The 24,393-nt window shown below is 42.9% G+C and overlaps 1 protein-coding gene across 2 annotated transcripts in view; it reads right to left on the bottom strand.

Moving 5' to 3' along the window:
- Window positions 1-12,978, bottom strand: part of SP3 (Sp3 transcription factor) — a 33,169-nt gene extending 20,191 nt beyond the window's left edge. Inside the window, exons 1-5 of one of the 2 annotated variants that reach the window (XM_054277692.1) lie at window positions 12,747-12,978; window positions 12,277-12,401; window positions 11,982-12,098; window positions 1,700-1,790; window positions 425-1,594 (exon numbers count right to left, since the gene is read on the bottom strand). In XM_054277692.1, coding sequence (XP_054133667.1) covers window positions 425-1,594; window positions 1,700-1,790; window positions 11,982-12,098; window positions 12,277-12,401; window positions 12,747-12,753 — 1,510 coding nt within the window. In that variant the 5' untranslated portion in view covers window positions 12,754-12,978. Of the gene's footprint in view, window positions 1-424; window positions 1,791-11,981; window positions 12,099-12,276; window positions 12,402-12,746 lie in introns of both variants that reach the window. The other variant, XM_054277691.1, reaches the window with a different exon arrangement.
- Window positions 12,979-24,393: the final 11,415 nt, after the last annotated feature.

Raw genomic sequence — 24,393 nt, 5'->3', positions numbered from 1 at the left:
GCACCAACAGAAATATTTGTATTTTCCATAGAAACGTCCATTCAGGACTAGGAAGAATGGGTACGTTAATAATACTGATGCCTTAGAAGAGTGGCAGCTGACAGCCAGATTTCCCCCTTTTCAATTTAGTATACAAATCTTCTCTTGTACTTAAACCTTTAAGTACAAACACTGAAATGCTGTTAACTAATATAACTATTTGGGAATTACATGAGCTCATACTAAAAGGAGTGAGGTAGGACTATGTTTTAAAATCACAGTTTCTAACTGAACACCATTTTCACATAAAATCTATCATCACGATGTTTAACACACTGTATTTGTAGGCTTCAATAGCAAGACAATGATGTTCTGATTATCGCCATTTAAACCAACAACATGCAGTAATAAAAACCAATCTTTTGTAAAAGAGTAAAATAAATACCTGCAGGACTGCCAGCATTTTCTCCTTGGTGCAGCTGAATACCAGCAGAATCTATAGAGTTTACTGTAACTGTCTGTAGATTTGGCAATTGAGCAGTGCTTAGACTAACTGGAGTTGATGTCAACGCACCACCTGCTGCAACTTGACCAAGAGTGAGAGTCTGCACAGGAGTCAGAGTTATTTGTTGACCAGGTGCATTCTGAATTTGCAAGTTCTGCAAGTTCTGAACTCCTTGCACTTGAAATGTCTGCCAGGTTATCTGCCCAGAAGGGGTCACTGTTTGTGCCTGAATTAGGAAAGTTCCAGGATTCAGCTGCAGTTGAAGATTTTGAAGAGCCTGTTGAGATATACTTTGACTTGCTTGAACACCATGGATTGTCTGTTGCGCGATACCTTGTACAATCTGGGCTTGACTGGTTGGCTGCTGCGACTCTTGTAGCTGTATGTGTTGTACAATTGGCTGTGCTGTGGAGACCTGAATATTCTGAGCCTGCGTGTCATCAGAGACTGATGTCTGGATGTAATTTCCCTGAAGATCAGAACCATGAACTTGACCACTAGTTGTGGTCAAGTCATTTGCATTTTGTTCCAATATACTTGAACTGTCTATGGTAACGGGCAATTGTGATGAAGATGACGTTGGCACAAATAAGTCATTATCAGTGGCAGTTTCTGTAATTTCAGGAGAAACTTGCTCACCAGTCCTCTCAGAAGTATCTGAACTATCCATGGCCTGTCCAGTATTTATCAAGTGCCCATCTGCATTAATGCCTGCTGTCATGGTTTGAGAACCACTGCCAAGTCCCAGAGAATCTAGATCAACACTATTAATGGGTACAAAAGTAATATTCCCTGGCAGTCCAAGAGGGACGTTAGCAACCACTTGCGCTTGGCCAGGGTAAGACGAACCACCAATTGCAACTCCCTGAACCTGGACTTGACCAGACTGACCAGATAAGATATTCTGAATATTAGCTGAAGATGTTCCAGAGGCAATGATGGTTTGATTCGAGCCAGGAATGATCTGAATTTGACCAGTTTCTTGATTTATACTGCTATTATCAGAAGAGGCTGCAAAGCCAAGTTGAACCTGCTGACCATCCGCTGTCTGGATCTGGGGTATTACTTGGTATTGTACGTTAGACACTGTACCATTCGACGAATCTGATCCTGGTGCAACAGAAAAGATTTGTTGATTTTGCAAACTCTGAATAGGAAGGACATACTGCCCACTTGAAGTTACTGTGGCAGCACCTGGAATCTGTACTATATTACCAGCTTCGTCCTTTATAGTGGTAGGAGCTGCAGACAAGACCTCCCATCTGTTTGGAGCTCCAGCTAATTGCACAGAAGCCAAATCCCCTGTCTGAATAAAAAGAAAAAAGAAAACAAAAAATTAAAACAAATGTTGTACAGACTACGTGTTAGACCAGTCATGCAATTCAGCACTAGATATTGACACACTACTGGAAAACATGCAGCACATATGACCATCAACAATTGGATCGAAACTTGAAATACAGATTTTTATAAGGATCTGCTGCCTAAGTCAGGGTAGCCAGCCTGCGGCTCATGAGCTGCACGTTGCTCGCAGACATGTCAAATGCAGCTCCTGTGTCATGGCTATGTCAGGTGACCAGCAGCAGGGTTATTCTGGTGGCAGGGCTGCTGGGTAACCCAAACCCCTGGCTGTGGGAAGCAGGGAGCTGGCAGGGGCTGCTGGAGTTCTCCTCACCTGAGACTCAGACACACTCTTTGCCCAGCTAGGCACCTCCTGCACACACGTGGAGGAACCACCATGAAGCCAGGGCTGCCTCTGTCTCCTGGAGCTCCCTGCCTTCCAACTCTGTTTGCTATTTGTGCATGTTGTGACCCCCAGCAGTACACAGAATGTTAAGAAGTGATGTAGGCACACAGTTGGAAAGATAGGACAACCTCAGTTTGCTGCACTTAACACAAAGCTCTAGTATTTATAAGCTTGTAGGAGTTAGTTTTGCTAAGGAAGAAGACTTCTAGACTAAGAACTTTTACACGGAAATAATATTTGTATTAGTCATATGCATTCAGTTAGGAGGGGAAAAAAAAATCTTTCTTCATTAAGTTGGAACAATAGAAAAGGCCAGTGCTTCAGAGTAGACCCCAGATGCCTAAAGAAACTATTATGCATTTGGTTTTTATTCAGTAAAGAAAAGGTAAATTGCACTTACCTTTCTTTACCAAAGCAAGCTTTTTCAGAATAGAGTATTAAGATTTAGATTTAACATCCTGCAATGCCTAGCACAGATTTGCATAGTCAACCAGACTGGTACTGTAAGTAACCATCAATCTAAAAAATATGAAGTTCTCCTTATCTGTTTAACCATACTACAGTAAACCAATGGAAAAACATAATTAATAGCAACATGTAACTAACTTGTCCTACAACCAATTCAGCTCTGTGAAACAAATCTAGTCTCTCTGGCAGAGTCCAGAGGACATAGAAAGAACAGCTCTGGTTTGTCCTTCTGCACTCATCCTGCGCTCACTCCTGGTAGGGAAGTTACCAGAACAAATCACAACTTCTTTGTGATGCTGCATTCTGACTCCCTTTAGAACAAAACCAGGACATGCAAAATACAGCATACATCTAATTCTTACCTAACATAGAATGCTATGTTCAGATCTAGCCAGTCTGAAAGAATGCTGCAGTATGCACCTGAATGAATTTAGTCCACATTAGATGGGACTTTGCTCGTTTCACATTCTTATCCTATTCCATCCCATAACACTACAATGTTTACAAGTACAGGAAAAATAGTGTATTTAAATCTGAGTACTTACTACAAGTTTGACTGTGCTACCAAGCTTCATTTTCAATAGGAAAGCACATATTGTGGTTCTAAATTCTTCTCAAGAACTGTAAAAATAATTATTGTGCAAAAAGCAAAAGAATGCTAGCCTTCTTCAAAAAACTAGACCCTTGACTCTTATTAAGAGTTGGTCTCCATGATCCATGGGGATCCTTTCCAGCTCAAAATATTCCATGGTTCATAAGTGTGATTCATAATTTCTCAAGTAGTATATTAGTAAATAGATTCAGCATCACCAGAACAAAACTAATTTTATGGCCTTAATGCTTCAAGGAAAAGAAACATAATGAGGACAATAATAATTCTCTTTTATTATTTTCTTTCTCTCTTATACTGAAATTTGTTGGTCTTTCAAGCTTGTAACTTACAATACTAGAAGAAAAACATGCAATATTCCATGTCACATATCTTAACTAGAAGAAGGCAACAAGTTCTGTTTTCCTCTGCTACCATATTACCTTTATAGACTTGGGCTTAATATTGCTTAAAGTTGCTGAAATGCTGCTAAGAAAGTTCATAACTACACAATTCACAAGCATATAAATACCTATTAACTGAAGGTTTCATATAATATCAAAAGACCTATAAAAATCAGGGGTAAACATCAGTCATACAATACCAAAAGCAAAAATTTGACTGTTATATGTTTAAAGTGTGTCATTATAAAATAAATGTATAATATAATGTGTTGACAGCTGTTGGAACAAAAGAGAAAAGAAAAGCAATAAAATCCATTACAAGTCTAATGTAATTTCTCACTGATTGAAAACTAGGTACAAGCAAATGTTGAAAGCTTAGGTTAAACTGGACTGATCTAATATGCAGTAACATGTCAATGTCTATTCATATGTAATATCCTCCACAGAAATACTTCAAAGGGAACCTGTCTCCTTAGTGATATGGAAATGACCTACTTTATTCTTCTCCCAAAACATATGTTGATTTCCATATTGGCATTTTCATGTTGGGCACACATCTCACGTTTTCATGATCTAGTGAAATCTTCCCTCAAAACCTGCTCTGCAAGGATTTTAGCACAACAGAGCCAATCTTTTAGTAGATGCACTTGTCAGTCCATGGAGAAGTTCAGGGCAGCCACGCATGAGGATATGAAGCTATGCTACACACACAACATAAAATGCCTGTTATTCACATTGCTCTTACAGCTGGCTGTATCAGACACCACCAGCTGAATCCTGTGGAGGGAGGAGCAAAAAGAGGGTGAGGCTTTCAAGAAGCTATCTGGCAGCTATCAAAATTGCTAGCATTAAAGCATGAAAAAACCCGTATGGTAAGGAGTATTTGAGGATGATCTCTAATCTGAAATGGTCATTATCAGCCTGTCATAACAAGATTGACTGTTATGTTCTTTCACAAAGTCTCTTGACACAAGAAGACATTTCTTGGACTTCCTTTCCTACTAACTAAAGAGTAATAACCATTCTTTATGTCCTCAGGCAATTAAGCAATTTTGAAGTAACTCAGGAGTTCTGCCACTGATACATGAGCAGCAACATCTGCAGCCCAGTCACTTACTGAGCTTTACATTCAAAATACACCAGTTTGCTGTCTCAGCCAGCATTTCTCAGAGGAAATTATTGAGAGGGTAGAGATAAAGCAACAGTTTCCTTATCAGCGGGTACTCAGGCAGCAGTTATTTGGCAGCTGCTCCTTTAAGAGAAGGCTGGACTGTTGCAATCCAAATGCTATTTCAAGAGGAAGGGACAAAGATCTGAGGAAAGTTCAGCACAACTCAGCCAAGGAGGAGAGAACAGGAAGCAACAGGGAATTCACTGGAAGCAGCATCAGGAAACAAGAAAAAGAGACAGGAACAGAGCAAAGAAAGTAGCTGACACAAGGCATAGGATGAATTAAATCAAATTATATGTCCACCGGAAGAAAGGTCAAGTACCAACAAAGAGTGAAAGCTACAACCACTGTTCAGCCTGTCTTTTGATTCTTTAACAGGCCTTGTATAATTTCCAGGGCCTAAAATAAAGAGATGTCCTGAGAGAAAAGTCTCATCCCTGAAGAATCATGAGCCATGATAAATAAAAATCTAGTAATTGTCTTGTTCAATATATTTAGATAAAATTGCAGCAACATTAAGTCAAATGTGGAAGGAGATAAGAGAAAGCAGATAAAATCCTTTTCAGAAGTGATCTAAACCATACTGAATGACAGGACTTGAATATTAATTAAAATTAATATTTACTTTTATATTAATAAAAATTAAATATGCTTCACCAAAGTAAAATGGAGAGTAGGAAAGCAGAAAAAGACGCCTGTAAAAACTGGTATTTGTTGTAGACACCTGCATCTCAACATGTCAAATGGGCACATGTCATTAGCCATCAGTATTTTATTACAAAAGTCCATCAAACATTTATCTGTGCTGGTGGACAGCTTTTTACTGCACTTTTCAGAAAGTCCCTTTGGCCCCATTTAGCCCTGGAGCAAAAGCATCAGCCAAACAACCAGATGTGGAAAGATAATGAGTCACAAGCTCCTAAACATTCAAAAATCACACACCTAATGAAGAAGATTGGACACTGCCTCATCCAAATTGTTGTTTTATGAAAGAGTTAGGGTTCTAATGCATGGGTTTAATAATACCATGTGTTTACCAAGCTACAGTAAACTATCTGTGCATTCTTAGGTCATTACAAATACAAGATAAAATGCACTTGCTTCAAGTCTTTCATTAAAGTATGAGCTAATACATTCTATCTTGTATTTGCCATAGGTTAAAAACACGTTCAACATCAGTCACTGTGGTTCAGCTGACACAAAGCTGTTTGTTAAGAGAAATTAATTCTGTTGCATGTTTGAGCCCTCTGCCAATGAAGCCACTCAATTTAGAGAAATACTTCTGCACAAATCAAATGTTTGGAAAAACAAAGAGCATTTGGAGGAAAAAACATTATCTGGGGCTGCTTAAAATCTTATTTTAAAAGAAACTCCCAACTGGTGAAATCTATCTAACTGCATCTCAGTTAAAGAATATCTACATCTTTTTGCTTGACATGGACAACTGGAGCTAAAACTTCAACAGTTTATCAATCAGCAGAAGTTCAGAACTTTTCCACAATATCCCTGACCTTAGTAGAAACAAGGAAGCTGAAGTACTAAGAAACTAGTAAACATTTTTAACTAGATCATAAGTTATTATCTTTTGTTTATTAATTATTAAATCTATATATGTATACGAATCTCAATGTAACTGCATGCCAAACTAGCACTCTATGGAATGGTTTTTCTTCCTGCTTTTAACTCAGCTGCTGAACGGTCTATCAAATCATCAAGAGAACAAGAAAGAGGGCCTGGGATCAGTCAGCCTTACAGCTTGATCTTTGGAAGGCACTGGAGCAAATAACCTTGAAAATAACCTTGAAAATAACCTTGAAAATATTAACCTTAATTGAAAATAATCTTGAGGGTAAAAAAACCAGTAGTGTTCAGAAGTAGTCAGCCTACACTTAGGAAGGGGAAATAATGCTGAAATAACTCACCTCACAATGCCCTATGACTAGCTTGGCAGATGGGCTTAGGCAAGACATATTCTTTATCACTACATTAGCCAGGCTTTTGACTCTGTCCCCCATAATGTCAGAAGAAGCCTCTTGTTTATATCACATGGGTTTACCAAACACTGGAACATGCTGCCCAGAGAGACAGCGGAGTCTCTCACCTTGGAGGCATTCAAACCCACTGGACACAGCTCTGAACAACTTCCTCTCACTGACTCTACTTTGAGCAAGGAGGGGCAGGCCAGACATTCTCCAGACATCCCTACCAGCCTACACTTTCTATGAAATCTTACACTTCTTGCTAATGTTTAATATTAGAGACCTTTTTTGTCTATGCTGCTTTTAAATATGGAAATGTTTTAAACCATACATTTTCTTGCTTTCTCCAAAACTATTAGGAGAAATAACCAAAATTTTTAAGAACATCCCTGAAGCACCTTCTAAAATAACTTCAACACTTGGCTCTGATCCAGCATTAGAAAGACATAATTGCAATACAAAAACCAAAGAACATTTTAAAAGTTGAGCTTCTGGACAGCAACAGGACAAATACACTGTTAGCCATCACATTCTAGTGAAACTTCTTTGTTTTGCAAAAGAAGAGAACAGAGAGAAGCAAGACAATTCCAGGCAGACTTTTCTATAGTGGCTGAACAGGTTCTGGTGCATCTGTTCACATCCAGAAACCTAGCATCAGGAAGCTATCTTATCACCCACAAAAGCAAAAATGGACGTCAGAATAATTCTGAACTTCCTCAAAATGACCATATAGGCCAGAAACCCAAACAGTATGGTTAACTCTGACACACATTCAGGCATTCAGGCATATTTTTGCCTAGTGGATGGAAAACATGAAATTTAAAACACCTTCCTCTTTCTCCATCCTGTCAGCACTCTCCCTGTTTCCTCCTAAACTGAGTTTAAACTAGGTGCACCTCAGATAGTTAATCTTCTGAGACATAAATCAACTATAATTCCAGACTTTCAATAAATTCTGTGAAGCACCTGTAGTCAATTCTAAAGCTCAAGATATGCCAAAGCAGTCTTAAAACACTCCAGCCATTACTTGTCCAAGATACACAGAAATGCTTGGTCTACTGCAGAGGAATTATACTCATCTTTCCCCACATATGCAAATTATTAACCTGTCCAAATGTTTTCCACATCTTGTTGATAAGCAACAACACAAATAAATCAAATAAATAATTCCTCCCAACCTTGGTTTTTTTAAAAAAGACTAGCCAATCAGTGCAGCCCACTTCACACAAGATGCATCTACACACCCCAGCTGGGGCAGCCATCTCTGACAGCTCCCGTTCTCTGGCGGCTGTCAGAGCCAACACTTTTCTCAGCCAGCCTGCCACTCTTCCCAATTCGCCTTCCAGACCTCCCATCCAACCTCCCAGCAGTCCTGCAGCCTCTGCTCACCCAGCCACTCCCACCCAGCACAACCATAAGAATGGCCCTTGGGAGCATGAGAGCCCCAAGACAGCCTTTAGCTTTGCATCACAATGAAGTAAGAGAACATAAACAACTGGTTATCATCTCAGCTTTGCAGCTTCTTAAACCATCATCTGATCATGCTACAAGCACACAGCTGACCATCAAGGCTCTGCTTGACCTAAATATGTCTGCTCTTTTGTTTCCTCCCTTATGTAAAGCTTTACCATCTTCTGCTTTGCTTCTCATTTTCACCTAATGCTAAAATCTTTGCAGATGTTTAAACTGGAATGAAACTAGAGTATTTATAACTAAATGAAAAAAGAATCCTAAATATGGAAGTTTGAAGTGGAATTATTAGTCAAAGATAAATAGTGAAAAAGCAAGACCCAAACTAAAACTTCTCAGATTTTGAACTCCCAAGAGAGAAAGACATCCTAGAATGAGTCATCATTCTAGGTCAGGCAGTAGCACACAGCATCCCAGCAAGGCTCTCACACAAACCAGCAGGCAGCAATATACAAGGCAAAGCTGCCATGGCAAGTGTTTGAACCAGCCATGGATGCAGCAGTATGGCAACCAAGGAAAAGATGCTCAGGTAAGTAAGCCAGAACTCAAGGCCATCTACATTAATATCAAACACCATGAGATAACATACTGGGGTTGGTTGATGATTAGGCAGAGTAAATCACGGTGTCACAGCTGAAAGACTGCAATCTTCATCAATGCACAAAGACAAGATCAGCAGTAATGCCTGCTAGTGCCTCTCATCCAAAAAGAAATACAGTTCCAACCAGAATCATCAGCCAAGCTGAAAACCTTGCTGTCTAAAGACAACCTGCCAGGTCATTGACAGGATGGAAAGGAGAAGAGGGTTGAGTTTAGTTCTGTCAATTGCCTTCTTCATTTCCTTTTCATTACAAGCAGCTGCCATTTTCATTAGTGTTTTACTTCCTCACTAATCCTTTCAGTGGTGTTACAGCAATGAGCATTCAAACCGTAGGCCCAGACTCAGAAACCAATACAGAATCACAGGATAATTTCAGCTGGAAAGGACCTCTGAAGGTCACCTGGTCCAACCCCTGGGCTCAAAGCAGGGCCAGCTAGATCATTACAAACACAATCACATTTGCTCCAGCTCTTCCCCAGATCCCAGACACGCAATATTCCCTGTGTTCCTAGGGGAGTTTTGCTGTTGCTTTTAAATCATACTGCTGGTCTCTTGGGGAGCAGCTGCAGCATACCATTTCAGCCAGGAAAGCAGTATGCTAGCCCAGCATGCTGGCTCCAGCCCTGCCAGTTTCTACCAAGCAAATGTCAGTAAAATAGTAACAAAACAACCCTGAAACAACAGTATCGCTATCCATTGACATGCAAGCTCTTCAAGCACTTCTAAGAGGAAATACCTAGTTTGACTTCTACTATCCATTAGTGTAGATTGAGAGTTTGCCAGATGTTCAGCAGTCAGAACTGCAGTCCAAGGACAGAATATAACAGGAAAGAGCTGCCCTCCCACTGCTACATTAGGCATCATCACCCATGCAGAGGTCTCAAACTGATTGAGCTATACTCCTGGGAAAGGGATGAGCATCACAAACTGCAGGAAGAGAATTATGTTTGTCTGTGCATATAGATTTCATTTTCCATACCACGTATGAGGTATTTACAATGTAAGACTTTTTAGCTTCCTCCTTTCTTCCACCCTCCAATATGATAATCACAGAAGACCAGGAAAAAAAAGGCTCTTTATTGCACCAAATCTCTTTTGTTCTTCTGTTTTTCACAAGGAATGTATTTCAGGGCCTTTAGTCCCTCCCCTCTCTTTATTAAGGTCATATTAATTAACTCCAGTGTCTAGTTCAGCTACTGTTAGGTATCTCCTTCAATTTATATTTAGTTTCCACCCAAAATATTCTGAATCATTCAAGAGTTAGGTTGTAGGAGTGTAAAAATTACCAGAATGCTATAACCTAACTCACAGAAGATATGTAGGAAGGGCCTATCTGCACGTATGGAAAGTAGTGAGTGAGCTTATATTCATTTAGATTTTTAACTAAGATTTTGGCTTCTCTTGAATTGCATTTGCTTTCCCCTGAAAAGCCTCTTAAACATTAAGACAACAACTTATTAACTTAATAGGAGTAAAGAAGTACCGCATCAAAACTGTTTTGCCCATTTTGAACTGCCAGGAACCACACGTCCTGCACCAGCATTCTAGTATCCTGTCAGACCTACTGCTCCTCCTCATCAATCAATCCATCCCCAAGATGCACAATTCCAGCTGCACAGTGAGAACAATCTTAAAGATCAATATAGGAAAGTCAGCAATCATTTAACCATCATCTGTTTTTCAGTATGTTTATGCTCTTCAGCACTCTATGCATCCAGTACTATGAAACAAATCTTAGCGCTATCAGGCACTTTAAAACATCTAGAAACATTTTTTAAAACACACTGGTTGAGCAAATAAATAGGTTTGGCAGAAAGGATGCTTAAAAGGGGTTGGAATCCTAATACATTTTTGAGCTCTGTCATTAGTCTACAACCTGCTGTATGACCTCAGACAGCTATTTTGCTTCAGCTTCCCTTATGTAAAGTAAGCTGTAATGTACAGATGAAAATTATTTTAAAGTTTAGCAAGTATTTAGAAACTTCTATCGGTAACACTTTGACATTTGTTAAAAGCTTGACAAAGCCACTTCATCCACCAGTACAATGCTTTGCAGTTTTTCTTCCTATCTGGAAAATCCTAACACCATACAATGCTGTTGCACAGCAAGTTTAAAAAACAAGACTTGCTTTAAAAGAAGAAAAATAAAAGGCACTTTTTTCCTAATTTTAAAGATGTTTTTGTAAAAAAAAAAAAAAAATCAGAGGTAATATGTGTAATTTTCCAAGGGCCAAGGCCAAAACATGACATCACGTCATTTTAGAAGATATTTTGGAATTCTTTTAAATATGTGAATATTTTTAGGTATCAGTTATTTAGAAATGCATAATCGCTTTGAATTTTATGAGCATATGTCAACACGAGATTTGGCTAGACCAATTAAGGAAGATGAGTTTTCATTAGGCTTTTGTTATGGGGATTGTTAAACTAGCTTCAGCAAGAACACGTTTCTAGCCTGCAAGATCCATCTCATCACACCAGGTCCCGAGGTCATCAAGGCTCCTTTCAGAGGCAACGGCGCATGAGAGATAAGGACAGAAAACGCTCTCCTTAGAAAAAGAGCGCGATACAGGAAGCAGCTTTCCACCACCGCGTTCGCTTCTAAACAGCCATTTTACTTCACTACATCCTTCCCTACTGCCAGCCTTCATTTTGTGCTCCCGCATGGCTGCGCGGCTCCAGGCTGACAGCCGAGCGAGGATACCGGGGGCGCGCTCAGGTGGAGGTGAGATGCCTCCCAGCCTCTCCGGGTTCCGAGCGAGCCGTTCCGGTGCCAGGGTCGGGGGAGGAAGGCTTCCCGCCTCCCCCCGTTTTTGAAAGTAAATGAAGGCGCCGCTCCCAATGGCGGGGGAGGGGGGAGCTTGGCTCCCTCCTCCTCCCGGGAGCCCGGCTCCTCCTGGAGAGGCAGGGGAGCCCGGGGACCCCTCTCCTGGCAGGTCGGCCCTGCTATCGTCCCTCCCCCCGGGCGGGCAGTGCCGTGTGTCCCGTCCCTCCCCCCGGGCGGGCGGGCTGGCTGTGCTGTCTCTCCCCCCGGCAGGCCGTGCGAGAGCGGCGGGGCGGGCACTCACCGCTCCGGCAGAGTGAGAGGCAGCGGCGGCGGCGGCGGCCTCATCCTCCTCCGGCGACGGCGGGCCGATCTTGCTGCAGGTGGCCGCCAGCAGAGCGAGCGGTGACGGCTGCGCGTCCTACCCACAATGGGCGGGTTCAGGGAGAGAAGGGGGGTGGCGGTTAGTGCGGGACAGCGACCGGGCTCCTCGCAGACGCGCACACAGGAAGCGGCGGCGGCGGCACCGGCTCCGCGCCCCGCTCACAACGTGTCACCCGGGGGAGGGGGGGAAGGGGCCCAGCCGGGCCTGCGCTCACCTGGGGGGCGGCCGCCCCGGCGGAGGCCGAGGCGGCGCCGTTGCCGTGCTGGAGATATTCGCTGTGGCTGCTGCTGTCCACGTCTAAGGCAGCCATTTCCTCTTGTTTCACGGGCTTCTCGGGAGCTGCGGGCACAGCGGGGAGGGGGAGGGGAGAGTCACTGACGGGAGCGATCACCCCCCTCCCTCTCCCTTCCTCCCTCCCTCCCTTCCTCCCTCCCTCCCTCTCCCCCCCCTAACCCCAGCGCTCCCCCCGCCCTCCCGCACGGAGCCCTCCTCCTCCTCCTCCTCCTCCTCCCCGTGCTGCTGCCCCTGCCCCTCTTCTCCCTCCTCCCCCTGCTCCTCCTGCTGCTGCTCTCAGTGCCGCTCTCGCCTCGCTCGCACACGGACGCTCCGGGGCCGGAGCGGGGACGCGCAGGGCCGGAGCAGGAGCGGGGAGCCCCCGGGGCGGCTCGGTCGGTGCGTACGTACCGGTCATGGTGTGAGTGCGAGCGGCCGGCTGGCTGGGCGGGAGGCAGGCAGGCAGGCAGGCTGGCTGGCTCGCACACAGGCCCTGCTGGCTGGGGCTAGGCGGCTGCCGCCGGGGACATGCTTATTGTGCTCACGGCGGGCTGAAGCGGCGGCGGCGGCCCGAGCCTACTCCGGGTTTTTTTTCCTATTTTGATTGACGGTGCGGGAAAGCCGAAAGGTGGGGCTTGCCGCGGGAGAGGGGGCCCGGCCGACACCGCCGCCCGCCCGCCCGCCTGCCAGCCCGGAACTCCCGCCCACGCCCGCGCGCGCGCGCTCTCATTGGCTGCGCCGCGCCGCCGCCGCCGCTCGCACGGGCCGCCCGGGCTGCCAGTCACCCGCCGGGGGCGGGGGGGGCGCCCCATGCCGGGGCGGCTTCCTGTTTGCCGGGGCTAGTGCGGGGAACAATGAGCGGGACCCGCCGGGAGGCCCCGGCCCGCGCCGGCAGGGCACCCGTCGTCCCGGGAGGCGGCATCGCTGCCGCGCTCCCCTGACACCGCGGAGCCCGGCCGCCCGCAGGGGTCAGCGCATAGGCACAGCTGCGCGGCGGTGGCGCTATGCCTCCGGCCCCCCTCCCCCCGCGCCCCCGCCGCTGTTGTGCCGGGGGGCGCCGGGCCAGGGCTGCGATCTTTCGAATTCTCCCCGCCGGGGCTGTCACTCACGGCCGGCGACAGCCGCGGCTCCAGGGCGGCGGCCGAGCAGCGCCCGGCCGACGGACAGCGCCGCCGCGCTTTGTCCCTCCGGCGCTAAGATGTCGGCGCGGCGTCCCCAGGGAAGCCGGTCCGGCAGGGCGGGCGCTGCTCGGGACCTGCCGCTGGCCGCCCCCCCGCGGGACCGGGCGCCCGGGTCAGCGCCGGGAGCAGCGCCCGCCTCGGCGGGGCGACCCCGCCGTGCCGCCGTTGCATAAGCGCTGTGGCGGGCTCGCACCAGCCCGAGCCGGGCGGGGGAACCGAGAACCTCCGCGGTCTCTAAGGCAGAACAAAACCCGTCCCGGATAAGGCCGCGAGTTCGATTGTAATGCGCCACGTCCTCCCAGCGGGAGTACCTGCCGTGAGCTGGGCACCTGAGCCTTGGCATGGATCGAACGTTGTACCAGCAGGCTTTATTTTCATCGTGTTAAGGAGAATTAATAAGATTCCCCTCAACGTCAGTTTGCTGGTCTGTGTCTCGTGTTACGCAACACAAAGGAAACTGGGATCTCTCGGATTGTTAAACTAAGACAGGAAATATGTTTAAAACGTTACATAAGTATATGATGATACAGGAATGATTATTAGTGGGCCTGTTTCTCTGTAACACCACTTAGCTTGGGAAGGGTTCCTGTAAAGGGAAGCAATTTGGGCTCGGCCTCCCGTCACATCTGAGTGCGTGTGCAGGGTCACGGGACAGTGTGTAGTTTGAGACACTGATTCTGACCCTTAGCTTGTAAATTCTCCCGAGGAATGACTTTTTCATGGTTTCCCTTAGTGTGGTGTTCCAAGGAGTCTGAATGAGGCCAGAAAACCTCAAACCTACTTTCCTGTTACAATCTTTAGTGTAATTAGAGCTGAGGATGATACAGTGAGCACAGTCTCATATGTCCACAGTTGGGCTGAGTATGTGGAGTCCCAGGCTCCTGAGATAAACTCATGGCCAAGTTAGTGACTAGGAAACCCAGAAGTACGGTCAGGATTTTCAACAGCCTCTCTGAGCAGAGAATAAACAGTGCTTTTTAATCAGTCCCAGCACTATGACCTTGCAGTAACTGCCCAAGCTTAACTTAAAAATTATTACAGAACAGGAAAAAATGCACTCAGAAATTGTGAATTTAATATCAGGAAGTTAGGATGGATTCAGATTGTTGTTACTGTATGACGTATAGTCTTATTACTAACCCATTTACTTTTGCTGGTGTGTTGAGAGTATCTTCAGGTGACTTAATAGTAAGTTGTAAATTAATCCCCAGTCTTTTTGTCACGATTCATTTTTGCCAAGGTAGTTAAAAAAACCCCTTCTGTTATTTAATGTTATTTATTTTTATAGTCTTGTGTAATTCTACTTTAGAGTTAGTTGTTGGCAAGATAGATAACACAGCCATAAAGAAAATTTTTTCCAATTTGTATTTTTTATTTTAATAAACAAAAAACTGTGACTGGGAACAGAAGTCAATGTTTTTCTAAAAAGTGTCAGAAATAATTTTTAGCCAGTGAAAGCTAATATACACAACCTTTAAAAATCCATCAATATACATACATAAGGACATTTCAGGAAGAAAATGAAAATGCAAAATTGACTGACTAGTGCAGTATTTTTAAAAAAAGACTTGTACAGCTGGTCTACAACTTCGAGTTTGTTTGGCAGTATCAGAAATTGCTAGTGAAACGTATGAGAGTCTGTCATCCTGGAACCAGAACTATTACTGATGACTTTAGACTTCTTGTAACCAAGCTGCTCATTTAAAGACTGATGTATAAGAGAAATAATTCCTGTTAAGATGCTGTGATGGGGAAAATTATATTGAAAAACTGGCCCTTGCTATTTAGCAGGCTATTGCCAAAGACTATCAATGGCATTTTGCTTTAGGAAGATCGTGTTGTCTGGGGCTTAATCTAAATATGAAAGGTGTTCTTTCTTCTACAGCTGGGTGTGGGTGCATGTTGAGAGCTGTCTGACTGGAGGGGGATGTTGTCAATAGAGTAGTTTACCTTACATGGGTCTGATTGCAGGCTTGGGGCATTACTGCAATGCTTTAAGACAGAAAGATTTGAAATACCAATAGCGGGATTGAGTTTATATATGAAAGAGTTTTCCCAGGCAATAAAATTCAGGTGTAATCAGGCTTAACACTAGCAGAGAACCATCTTTTTCTAGTCAAATATCTAAAATTGGGGGACACTGTTATATTAAATTCAGATAAAGAACTAAGCCAGAATATTAATAACCCGTTTAAAAAGTAGACCAAAAAATCAAGATAAATTACAAGAAAGTTGCAAAAAAAGATATGCTCATATGAAAAAGAGGTGTAAAGATAACCAGAATCATTAAATACAAAATCACATGTGGCTGTTTTCTGCTTCCCAGCAGCTATTAAGAACACATAAGAAGGAAAAAAATACAAAAAAAAAGGAAGAAAAAAAATACAAAAAAAAGGAAAATATGTTGTGGGTTTTTTTTTTCCTTACCAACATACTAGCATTAAGACATTAATAATTAGAAAAATCCTGGATGCATGAGGGAATGCTGTATCAGAGCTGGACATCTGAGTTCCCCTAGGTGCTGGTTTTCCTGCAGTAGCCCCAGAGACTGAGCTCCATGCCCAACTAGAGAGCTGTTGTTTTCTCTTCCTTGAGCTTGCCCACAAGATGTACCACATCCATATGTGATCTGAATAAATTAACCATGACCAGTTAATTCTTAGAGCCTTGCCTCTGTAAAGCCTTGCCTCCTGCTTCTAGGCAGTTCCTGGTTTACTGCAGGAATGTCCTGGGATGACTTCTCTATCAATTTGCTGAAAATGGTTTGTTGTAATTTGAGCTGTGCAGATACAGAGAAGGTAATACTGCTCTATAAATAATAAGAATACTTCTACCAGATACCAAAATGCAGCAGTTTCAGAACTGAGATGCAGCCTTTGGGGTAAGTAGCAAAATAATACGGAAGAGGAAACAATGTCTTCCAGCTTCTGATGAAACTTGAGCGAAGGTTTTGACAGATGAAACAAGATGCAACTTGGAAAGAACGCTAAAACTTAATACCTACTCTGTATTTCAGTTGTAAGCTCAATGCTGTATTTGTCCACTGTAACTTATATCTCATATCTCATTGGTTTAAGTCTTGGAGCTCAGTCTCAGTGTCAGTTCAGTACAAATTCAGAAGGAAGTGCGCTGTCTTAACACAACTTCCATCCAGCACAGTGTCTGCTACTTGGAAATAGCTTTTCTATTTCTATAGTCCTTTGAAATTTCTGAACTATGACATGTTATTTCTGTCTTTAGTGGTCCCTGCTATGGGTAGCCCTGCATTTCTTTAAAGGATTATATTATTGAAGGTTTGTTGGAATGTGGTCCAGTTCAGTTTTCACAGCTGTGGTACTCCATTCCTGTTGAGTGGTGGTTTTGCCATGCTGAAGCCTAGAATGCAACTGGACAAGATGGACAGGAATGCATTCTGCTGGGACAGAATGTGACACCAGGAAAACTCAGGCTAAGTTCACTTTAGTTTGAAAGGCTGGGTCTGAAATGCCTATGAAGAATCAGTAGGGATTCCATTCAACTATCTACCTTAAAACATGTCCTTTACTGGAGGGACAACAAGCAGGATTATCTTTCAATCTCATACCTCAGAAAATAACTAGAACACCAAAAAACCTAACTATTCAGGAGACATATCTTTTGGAATTTGAGATACCATCTTCTGTTTTCGTAATCTGTTTAAAATTTCAGAGGAATCTGGAAAGCCATATGTTTTCCTAAGTGCTAAACATTTGCATGGTACTACAAAATCCAAGATAATGACAAGGTTTTGAATCAGACCTCTTAAACTTCCTAGCTTCATTATTAATTTCAGCCTGCTTTTGCAATTTGTTTAAGTCTCAGGAGACATGAATAAGAGTGTAGCTAGCAGTCCTGGAGATACTGCACTCTTAATTTCTACATCCCATATGGTTCCATTTGCTTAAGAATATTGGGTCATCTTTACATAGGGCCACAGGCAGGACTGACAGGAAGTTGACCTGTGAGGTTTTGTGAGTCAGCACAGAGTAGTTGAGATAGTTGCATGACTTGAGTTCATCAAATAGAGAAATGAGCCCTTGCAAGTATAAAATCAGCAGTGGTTAAAGAAAAGTCTTGACTGGCATTGTGTCATCATCCTCCAGAAAGCACCTCCCTGTTCTTCTGGCAACAAGAACAAAAATTTTGCTGGGGGGAAGTAGGCTTTAGCAGTAGGGGTGGTCTGCCCAGAAGCTGAGCCAGCCTAACAGCTCATGGATATTGCCATAAGAAAATCCTGCAAAAATATGCTTCTGATACTGCAAGCTAAATTGAGTCAAACTAGACACAAGGAGCAACAGAGCTCCATGGGTGGGAGAGACAAAGAGAGGTAAGACTCCCTTCAGCAGCTGCAAGTAGATTAATTCAGGGTGTCAGACTTGCTGAACAACACGGGAACTTGCTTTGGTTGTGTTTTGTGTAAAGTGTCTCGTCAGTAGCCCAGGATTTCAAGCCTTTAGAGGAACACAAATGTTACCTGAGAGCATGTGAAATATCAAGGCATTGGTTTAGTCTGCTGCACAAGTGTGATGGTAGCTGAGTGTAACTATATGAAGGACAAATAAAACTTAGCGAAATTGGATTTTAGGAGAGCATTTTTCTGTTTTAAATGGGGAAGCAATTCTAAGAGTACTGGTCTCTGCTTGAAAGAACTTCATTAAAAAAAGGTCAAAGGGAAACGTGTGGTACCTGGATCCAGCTGTTAGCAGGAGAGACATTGGGTTCCACTGGTCTGCTGGCATCCAGTAGCAGCTATGGATGGGGTAGAGGCAGGCCCAGCAAACTCCTGGGCAGCCACAGCAGGAACATGCCCGCTCCAGGCTCTTCGAATGCTTCACTGGAGGTCTGAAACACAAGGCCTGGTAAGAGGAAGAACCTGTGAATAAGTAGCCTAACAACCCAGTTAGGTACAAATCTAAAGGCTGTGGCTCTTCACCAACACAGATGACTGATCTTCAAGGAATGAGGCCAACAGAAAGTCTGTCCAAGCTCTACATGCACCAGTATGTGACGGCAGACCTCTGGAACATTGCTTTCAACCTACTCACTGTATTTATGAATTTTTTTGAGCAATTGGGACAAAATAAGTCACGTTCCTTTTAAATCAGAAATTCTTCCTTGTTTGTTACAGCTGTAACTTTCCCCAGGTGATACATTTTTGTATATTTTGCAAATTTTCAAGTTCATTAGAGACATCTGGTATTTGACCCGTAAACAGGTTCTGTTCTTAATAATGTTAGAGGAAACTTCCTTGTGTTAAAGTATGTCATTATAATAGAGAACAAAGTTCAGTGTAATTGCCAAAGGTTTTGGGGTTTTTTTCCCCTTAATTTCATTATCTTGGTTTTAGTTGTGTAAAGAAATAAATAAAGAGTATATTAGTTAAATCTTGTAAAATATGTGTGGTTTTTATTCAACTGGCAGCACAGTTCATCTAAGTAAGAATATTTTTCATTAACAAAATTTCTTTCTACTGAAGATGAGACAAAGACATCTAATCTCCCTCCCATTTGGGAAGAGGCAACAGGAAAAAGCAGATCAGTACATAGCTGAAAATTTGCCATTTAGCAAGTTAATCATTCTTCATTTCACCCCTCTTAAATGAGAAATAGATGTCTTTTTTCAAACTTCCTAGAAGTTACTGTCTTTGGGCCCCATCATTATCCTGTTTGTTTATCCTTAATTGGTGCCCTTCAAGATTATCACAACAGATAAAATCTAATCATATAAACAATTGGGGGAAAAATTGTAGATCCATTAGGTAAGGTTAGAAAAATTGTTCAGATGAAGAGGCCACATAACTGTGACATGCAGAATCAGTAATACAGCATCTAAAGATTTTCCTCCACTATCCATCACAAAACTGGAATGGAAGTAATTAAACAGATACATAGATAAAATATAAAGTCACCTGAATGGGAAAAAATCTTGTGTATTTCTTATCTAGTGTAATTTTTTCTCACAATTTGGTGGTTTATTTTTAATAGTACTGATAGAAGAGGAGGCCAGTGAAATGAAAGAGACTAGCAAATTATATGTGTGCACATATGTTTGCTGAAAATTTGAAAACAGAATGGCAGGAGTTACAAATTCTGAAGGGAGGTACATCTGGAGGGTTGAAGTGACTTACCTCTATGAATCTCAGTCTGAATTCCTATTCCCAAAACAAAAGCAAGTAAGACTCCGTGGCTCCCTCTAGGAGAAGGAAGTCTGGGTCTGTAGTCCAAACCACATCCCATGCTTTCTCTGCAAGTCTCGGTTCCAGCAGCCAGAAGGCCACAGTGTGATCTGAACAGTGTAATGTCCCTGTAAGGTCATTTGGAAACCTCTGTGTAGGTTCTGAATTCTTACATATCTTCAGATGAAGGAGTTTTTTTGTTTCTTAGGGAAAAAAAAATCCCTGACAGGATCTTTGAAAAAGAAGTTGTGGTTAGCAACCTACAGAAAAGGGCTAGACAGGAAACTTTGACATGAGAGCCTTCCCTGGGAGGTGTCTGATGCAAAGAGCAACCAGACCTCAGAGAGGTTCTCAGCATTTTCTTTTCATTGGTGCTAGGGGATTACACACAGCCCCTGTCATCTCAGTCTGGGGGTTTAAGTGCCCCCAAGGTGCCTGGTCCACTCTCCCTATGAGGAACCCCAGTTTTTGGAGAGTTCAGGCATGTTCACAGGGGCATATAAAACTTTTGTGGTCCTTCCTAGAAGCATCATTTTATTAGAGTAGACAAAAGCATTAGGATGAACAGAACAAATTACGTTTGTGCCTAACTTTGAAAAAGGAGGTGGAAGGTTCCAGGGTTTATATCACATTTTCCTGTGTCTACATTTCTGCAAAGTCTGAATCTATAATTTGGACAAGACTTGGTAACAGATACATTCCCCTTATCCCTTACCTTCCTGCTTTGCCACGGATAGCACTGGAACTGCATCACAAACACCAAGGAAGAGAAAGCTGAGTGAGATGAAATTCCACTTCTGGTCATAGGAGAAAACTGTTTGGGGGGAGGGGGGAAAGGTACTAATTAAAATTTATCTAAGAAACGCCTCAGTAAAAGAATCATCAATCTGTTTCAGCTTAAGTCTGAAAGAGGCATATTTGAGGCTGGAAATGATAATTAACACACTCATGGTGCTCACATAAAACGCCAGTGGATGCTTTTTAACTGCTAATTAACCTCTGGCTTCTATAAACATCCTTAAAAAATGCACATCTTCATCACCTTTATTGCAGTTCTCTAGCAATCACATACTTTACTTCTCAAATGGTGCTGCAGATCATTCCTAGTTCTTTTTACCTGTTTCTATTTCCAAACTACTGCACAGCCTTCCCAGTCTAATGACACTTGCAAACATCTGCACATGCTGCAGGTGTCCTTCCTATTCCTAAAAATTAATTAACAAAAGTTAATTATTTTTTAATGTATTGTTTCTCTCTCTTGTGTCAATTAGTATCTGAGTTATTGAAGTGGATCATTGCTATTAGTTTGTTTTCACAAAGTTGGAAAATTCAAACTCCACTATCATCTTAATTACTTACAAATGAAGGATAAAATTCCTTCTTTTCTGTGGCAGAGGTCCAAAAGACATAATGGAGACAGGATGTTGTGGCAAGCCTCCGTTCCCCATGCATTCCTCCAGTCTCAGCAGGATCACTCTGGCACTGGAGGCAAAGCGTGCATGCCGTGCAGAAGCACGACACTGCAGTTCCAGGACACAGAGCCCACTGCTTCTTTTACTTTTTAATAGTAGTGCTAGATTCTCAGCAACACATACTATGTTTAAGCAAAGTGGTAATTGAATAATCTGTGTACTGCATAGAAAAAAAAATTAGTTCATTCTCCTTTTCCTCTCCCAAAGAAGCAGCATTGCAATACTTTTTTTCCTGGCCTGGATTCCTGCAGAAATTAAAATGGGGTTGAGATCATTATCTCTTCAGATGTAAAATAAATCTCTGTGTGTGCGCATGTGTGCAGACAGATGTGCATGTACATACTTGCATGTTGTGCAAGAGAGAGGGAACAAGAACAAACAGTAGCCAATTTTAACCACATCTGATAGAGCAAAAAAAGGCTGAAAAATTCCTGTACGTTTCATAAGAACAAGCTGCTGAGTAAAAGGAGACCCACTGACGTTTGAATTAAGTCCTTATTGAACACCAAGAAAGCTGCAAAGATGAAAGATGTCACGAATCCCTACCCCACAGGAAAAGCTGCAGTCAGAGCTTCCAGCTATGTAGACCTAGGAGAATCCAAACAAGATTTGCCCAAGGGGAACCAAACCCCATCAGATCTGCAGCTCACAGGACTACTGGTCGGTGCTGGATTTCTAATCCATCGCTATCCGGCTTTGATGATGACATACTCCATCTTTTGCCCTTTGACTTTGGGGGGGAAAAAAAGATATTTTTTAATGCAGATTTCTCAAAACTGAGGAGCTGAAACCCAACATGAAAGGAAGGACCAGATTTTGTTCTTGAAGATCCTGTGGGATACCCTTTCAATAATCTACAAGTGCAGCAGAAAGAGAAAACAGCATCTTCCATTTCATGGCAAACTGGAGATAAACTTCATGCCCTGGCAGCCTGGAGTTTGATCTTAAGGTAGCAGGAATCAGTGCTGTTAAAAAGCCTCTCATCCCACTTTCTGATCTGTGACATCACTGATGTCCATGGGTATTCTTAGAGTTTGGTGAGGAACACACATCTTGGGCCTCTAAATGTTCCTGGTTTTTCTGCTATACAGGTGTGGTATCATTGCAGGAGACACAGCTGAAGGAAGTTAAGTCGGAGTTCTTGGCACTGCTCGCCCTTCTCAGTGCAGTGCAGGGCCCCCGGCTCTGCTGGTCTGCCAGAGACACTCCTGCCAGTGTCACACAGTGTCTCTGGCACCTCCCTGGGTGCTGAAGGAAACTCAGTGAGAGGAGTCCAAGGCCAGTGCTGCACCATGGATCAATGGACACAATCTTCCAGAAACCACTTACCTGCTGTAGTGCTTGTCTCAGTCACATTTCTCCCTCTTCATAGCTTGGTAGTGTTGGACAAGGTTTGTTTACTTCACCCCAGGGTTGTGTGTTCATCACCTGCCAGTAACACCTCCACGGACAAACTCTGGTGCTTCAACATTCACAATCCCTTCTGGATGACTGCCTGACTTTTTATGTTCCAGTCACAGTAACTCAGCTTTCATCTATCCCTCTCTTCTTGCACTGTGTACCTCAGACCCTCCTTTGCTAAGCACACTTACATCTCTAAAAATACAATCCAGGAACTTTTTAGTCTTCATATTGTGTAATATGGAAACTTGTCTCAAGCTCAGCAATCATGCTTGCAGGTACTGAAGCAATAAATGCACCTTGGATGCCTGTGGCCATATCTAGCTGTGCTCTGGTTCACTGTCCTTCATATCCCACACAAAGGAAAGATAATGAAAGGATTCAATATCCAAATCCTATTCCCCTCTTCTTCCCAAAAAGATTAACTCCAGTAAAACAGATGTGCCCATTCTTGTCACTGGGTGACAAAGGGATGTGTGTAGCATTGTTATTCTTGCTGCTACATGTTTGTGATCTTATCCTGAGATTTTTTTATGAACTTTTTTTTTTAATCTTTTGTTGCTAAGACAATAATAATGATCTAGCGAGGTATAAGGAATCTCCAAGGCTTGGAGCAATAAAGTCTTCTAAACTCTTAACTACTATAAACTCTTAGAGTTTACTCTTGGTCATCTAAACTACCTACTTTTGCTATTTTTTATAAATACGCATTCTATTCAGAATGTTATACCTACCAGTCCCTGTTTTCCCTAATCTAAAATAAACTAGGTGAGTATCCTTCTTTTTGTGCTTTGTCATTCATTACTTAAGGGTATAGGAGAGAGGTTAAAACAGCATGTTTGTTAAATAAGTAAATATTTGACAAGTTGACTAGAATTTTAACAGTCTAAGGGAACAGTATTATAAAACCTTAGAAAGCTGGCAGTACTCACTGATTTTTTTTATGTGACTCTCAAGTTAGTCGTTGGAGCCATTTTATTTCCTGGATGAATTATACAATTTCTGTAGTAGGACAATTCAGCATAAACATCTACAATAAAACAAGTCAATTAAATCTGCAAGTTATTTTTAGTCCAGAGGGAGAGAGCTACCTTTTTCTTGTTTACTGCTCCCTAAGAGTCAGGGCCCAGAGCAGTAGGACCCTGCAGAAACTCAAAGCTAAACACATGCTTGATTTCTGTGGTTCTGGGACCCAGACCCTCACAGTTCTGTTGTAATTCACATTTGGAACTTAGCAAGCATTTCTTTATTTCCATGATTTTCAGGCAATGGAGGAGGCAGGCTGGGAAGCAGGTTTCTAAAGGCCACAGGAAAACAAAACAAAACCAAAAATCCACAACAATTTTAGGGGTTACAAATTATCTGTGAAACTTTGTAATCTGCCCCCAGGCTTTCCATGAGGAAAAGAAATTTATTGATCAAAGTCAGAATAAAGGACCTCAGATTTTGACTTCTGTAAACTGTTAGATATCACTTTTGTCAAACAGAAATCAATAGGAATTAAAGTACGTTGAGGGTTTCCCATGGGGGCAGAGAGGCAGACACTCACTCATCAAAATTCAGTGGCAACCAGCATGGCAGTGAGCTGATGGTCCTTTCTCCCGTTTCCTCACTGGTTTGTCCACGTTTGCTGTGTGGTCATCACTGTGAGGGTTGCAAGCAGAGGCTTCACAGAGAACAGAACTGGCTTTATCTTAAGTGAAAAAGCCTCACCCTGCCCAGTATCTTGTGTTTAATTCCAGCCTGTACCAGACCATTTAGGATGTATTAACCAAGTCCAAGAACTCCCAGCTAGTGAAGGTGCAAAGTAT

Source organism: Melozone crissalis, unplaced genomic scaffold (genome assembly GCF_028551555.1).
Source record: "Melozone crissalis strain CALT ecotype California unplaced genomic scaffold, PUWL_Pcris_2 ptg000023l_1, whole genome shotgun sequence".
Taxonomy (NCBI): Eukaryota; Metazoa; Chordata; class Aves; order Passeriformes; family Passerellidae; genus Melozone; species Melozone crissalis.
Note: the sequence above shows the minus strand (reverse complement) of the source record. Positions and strands in the feature narration are given on the sequence as shown.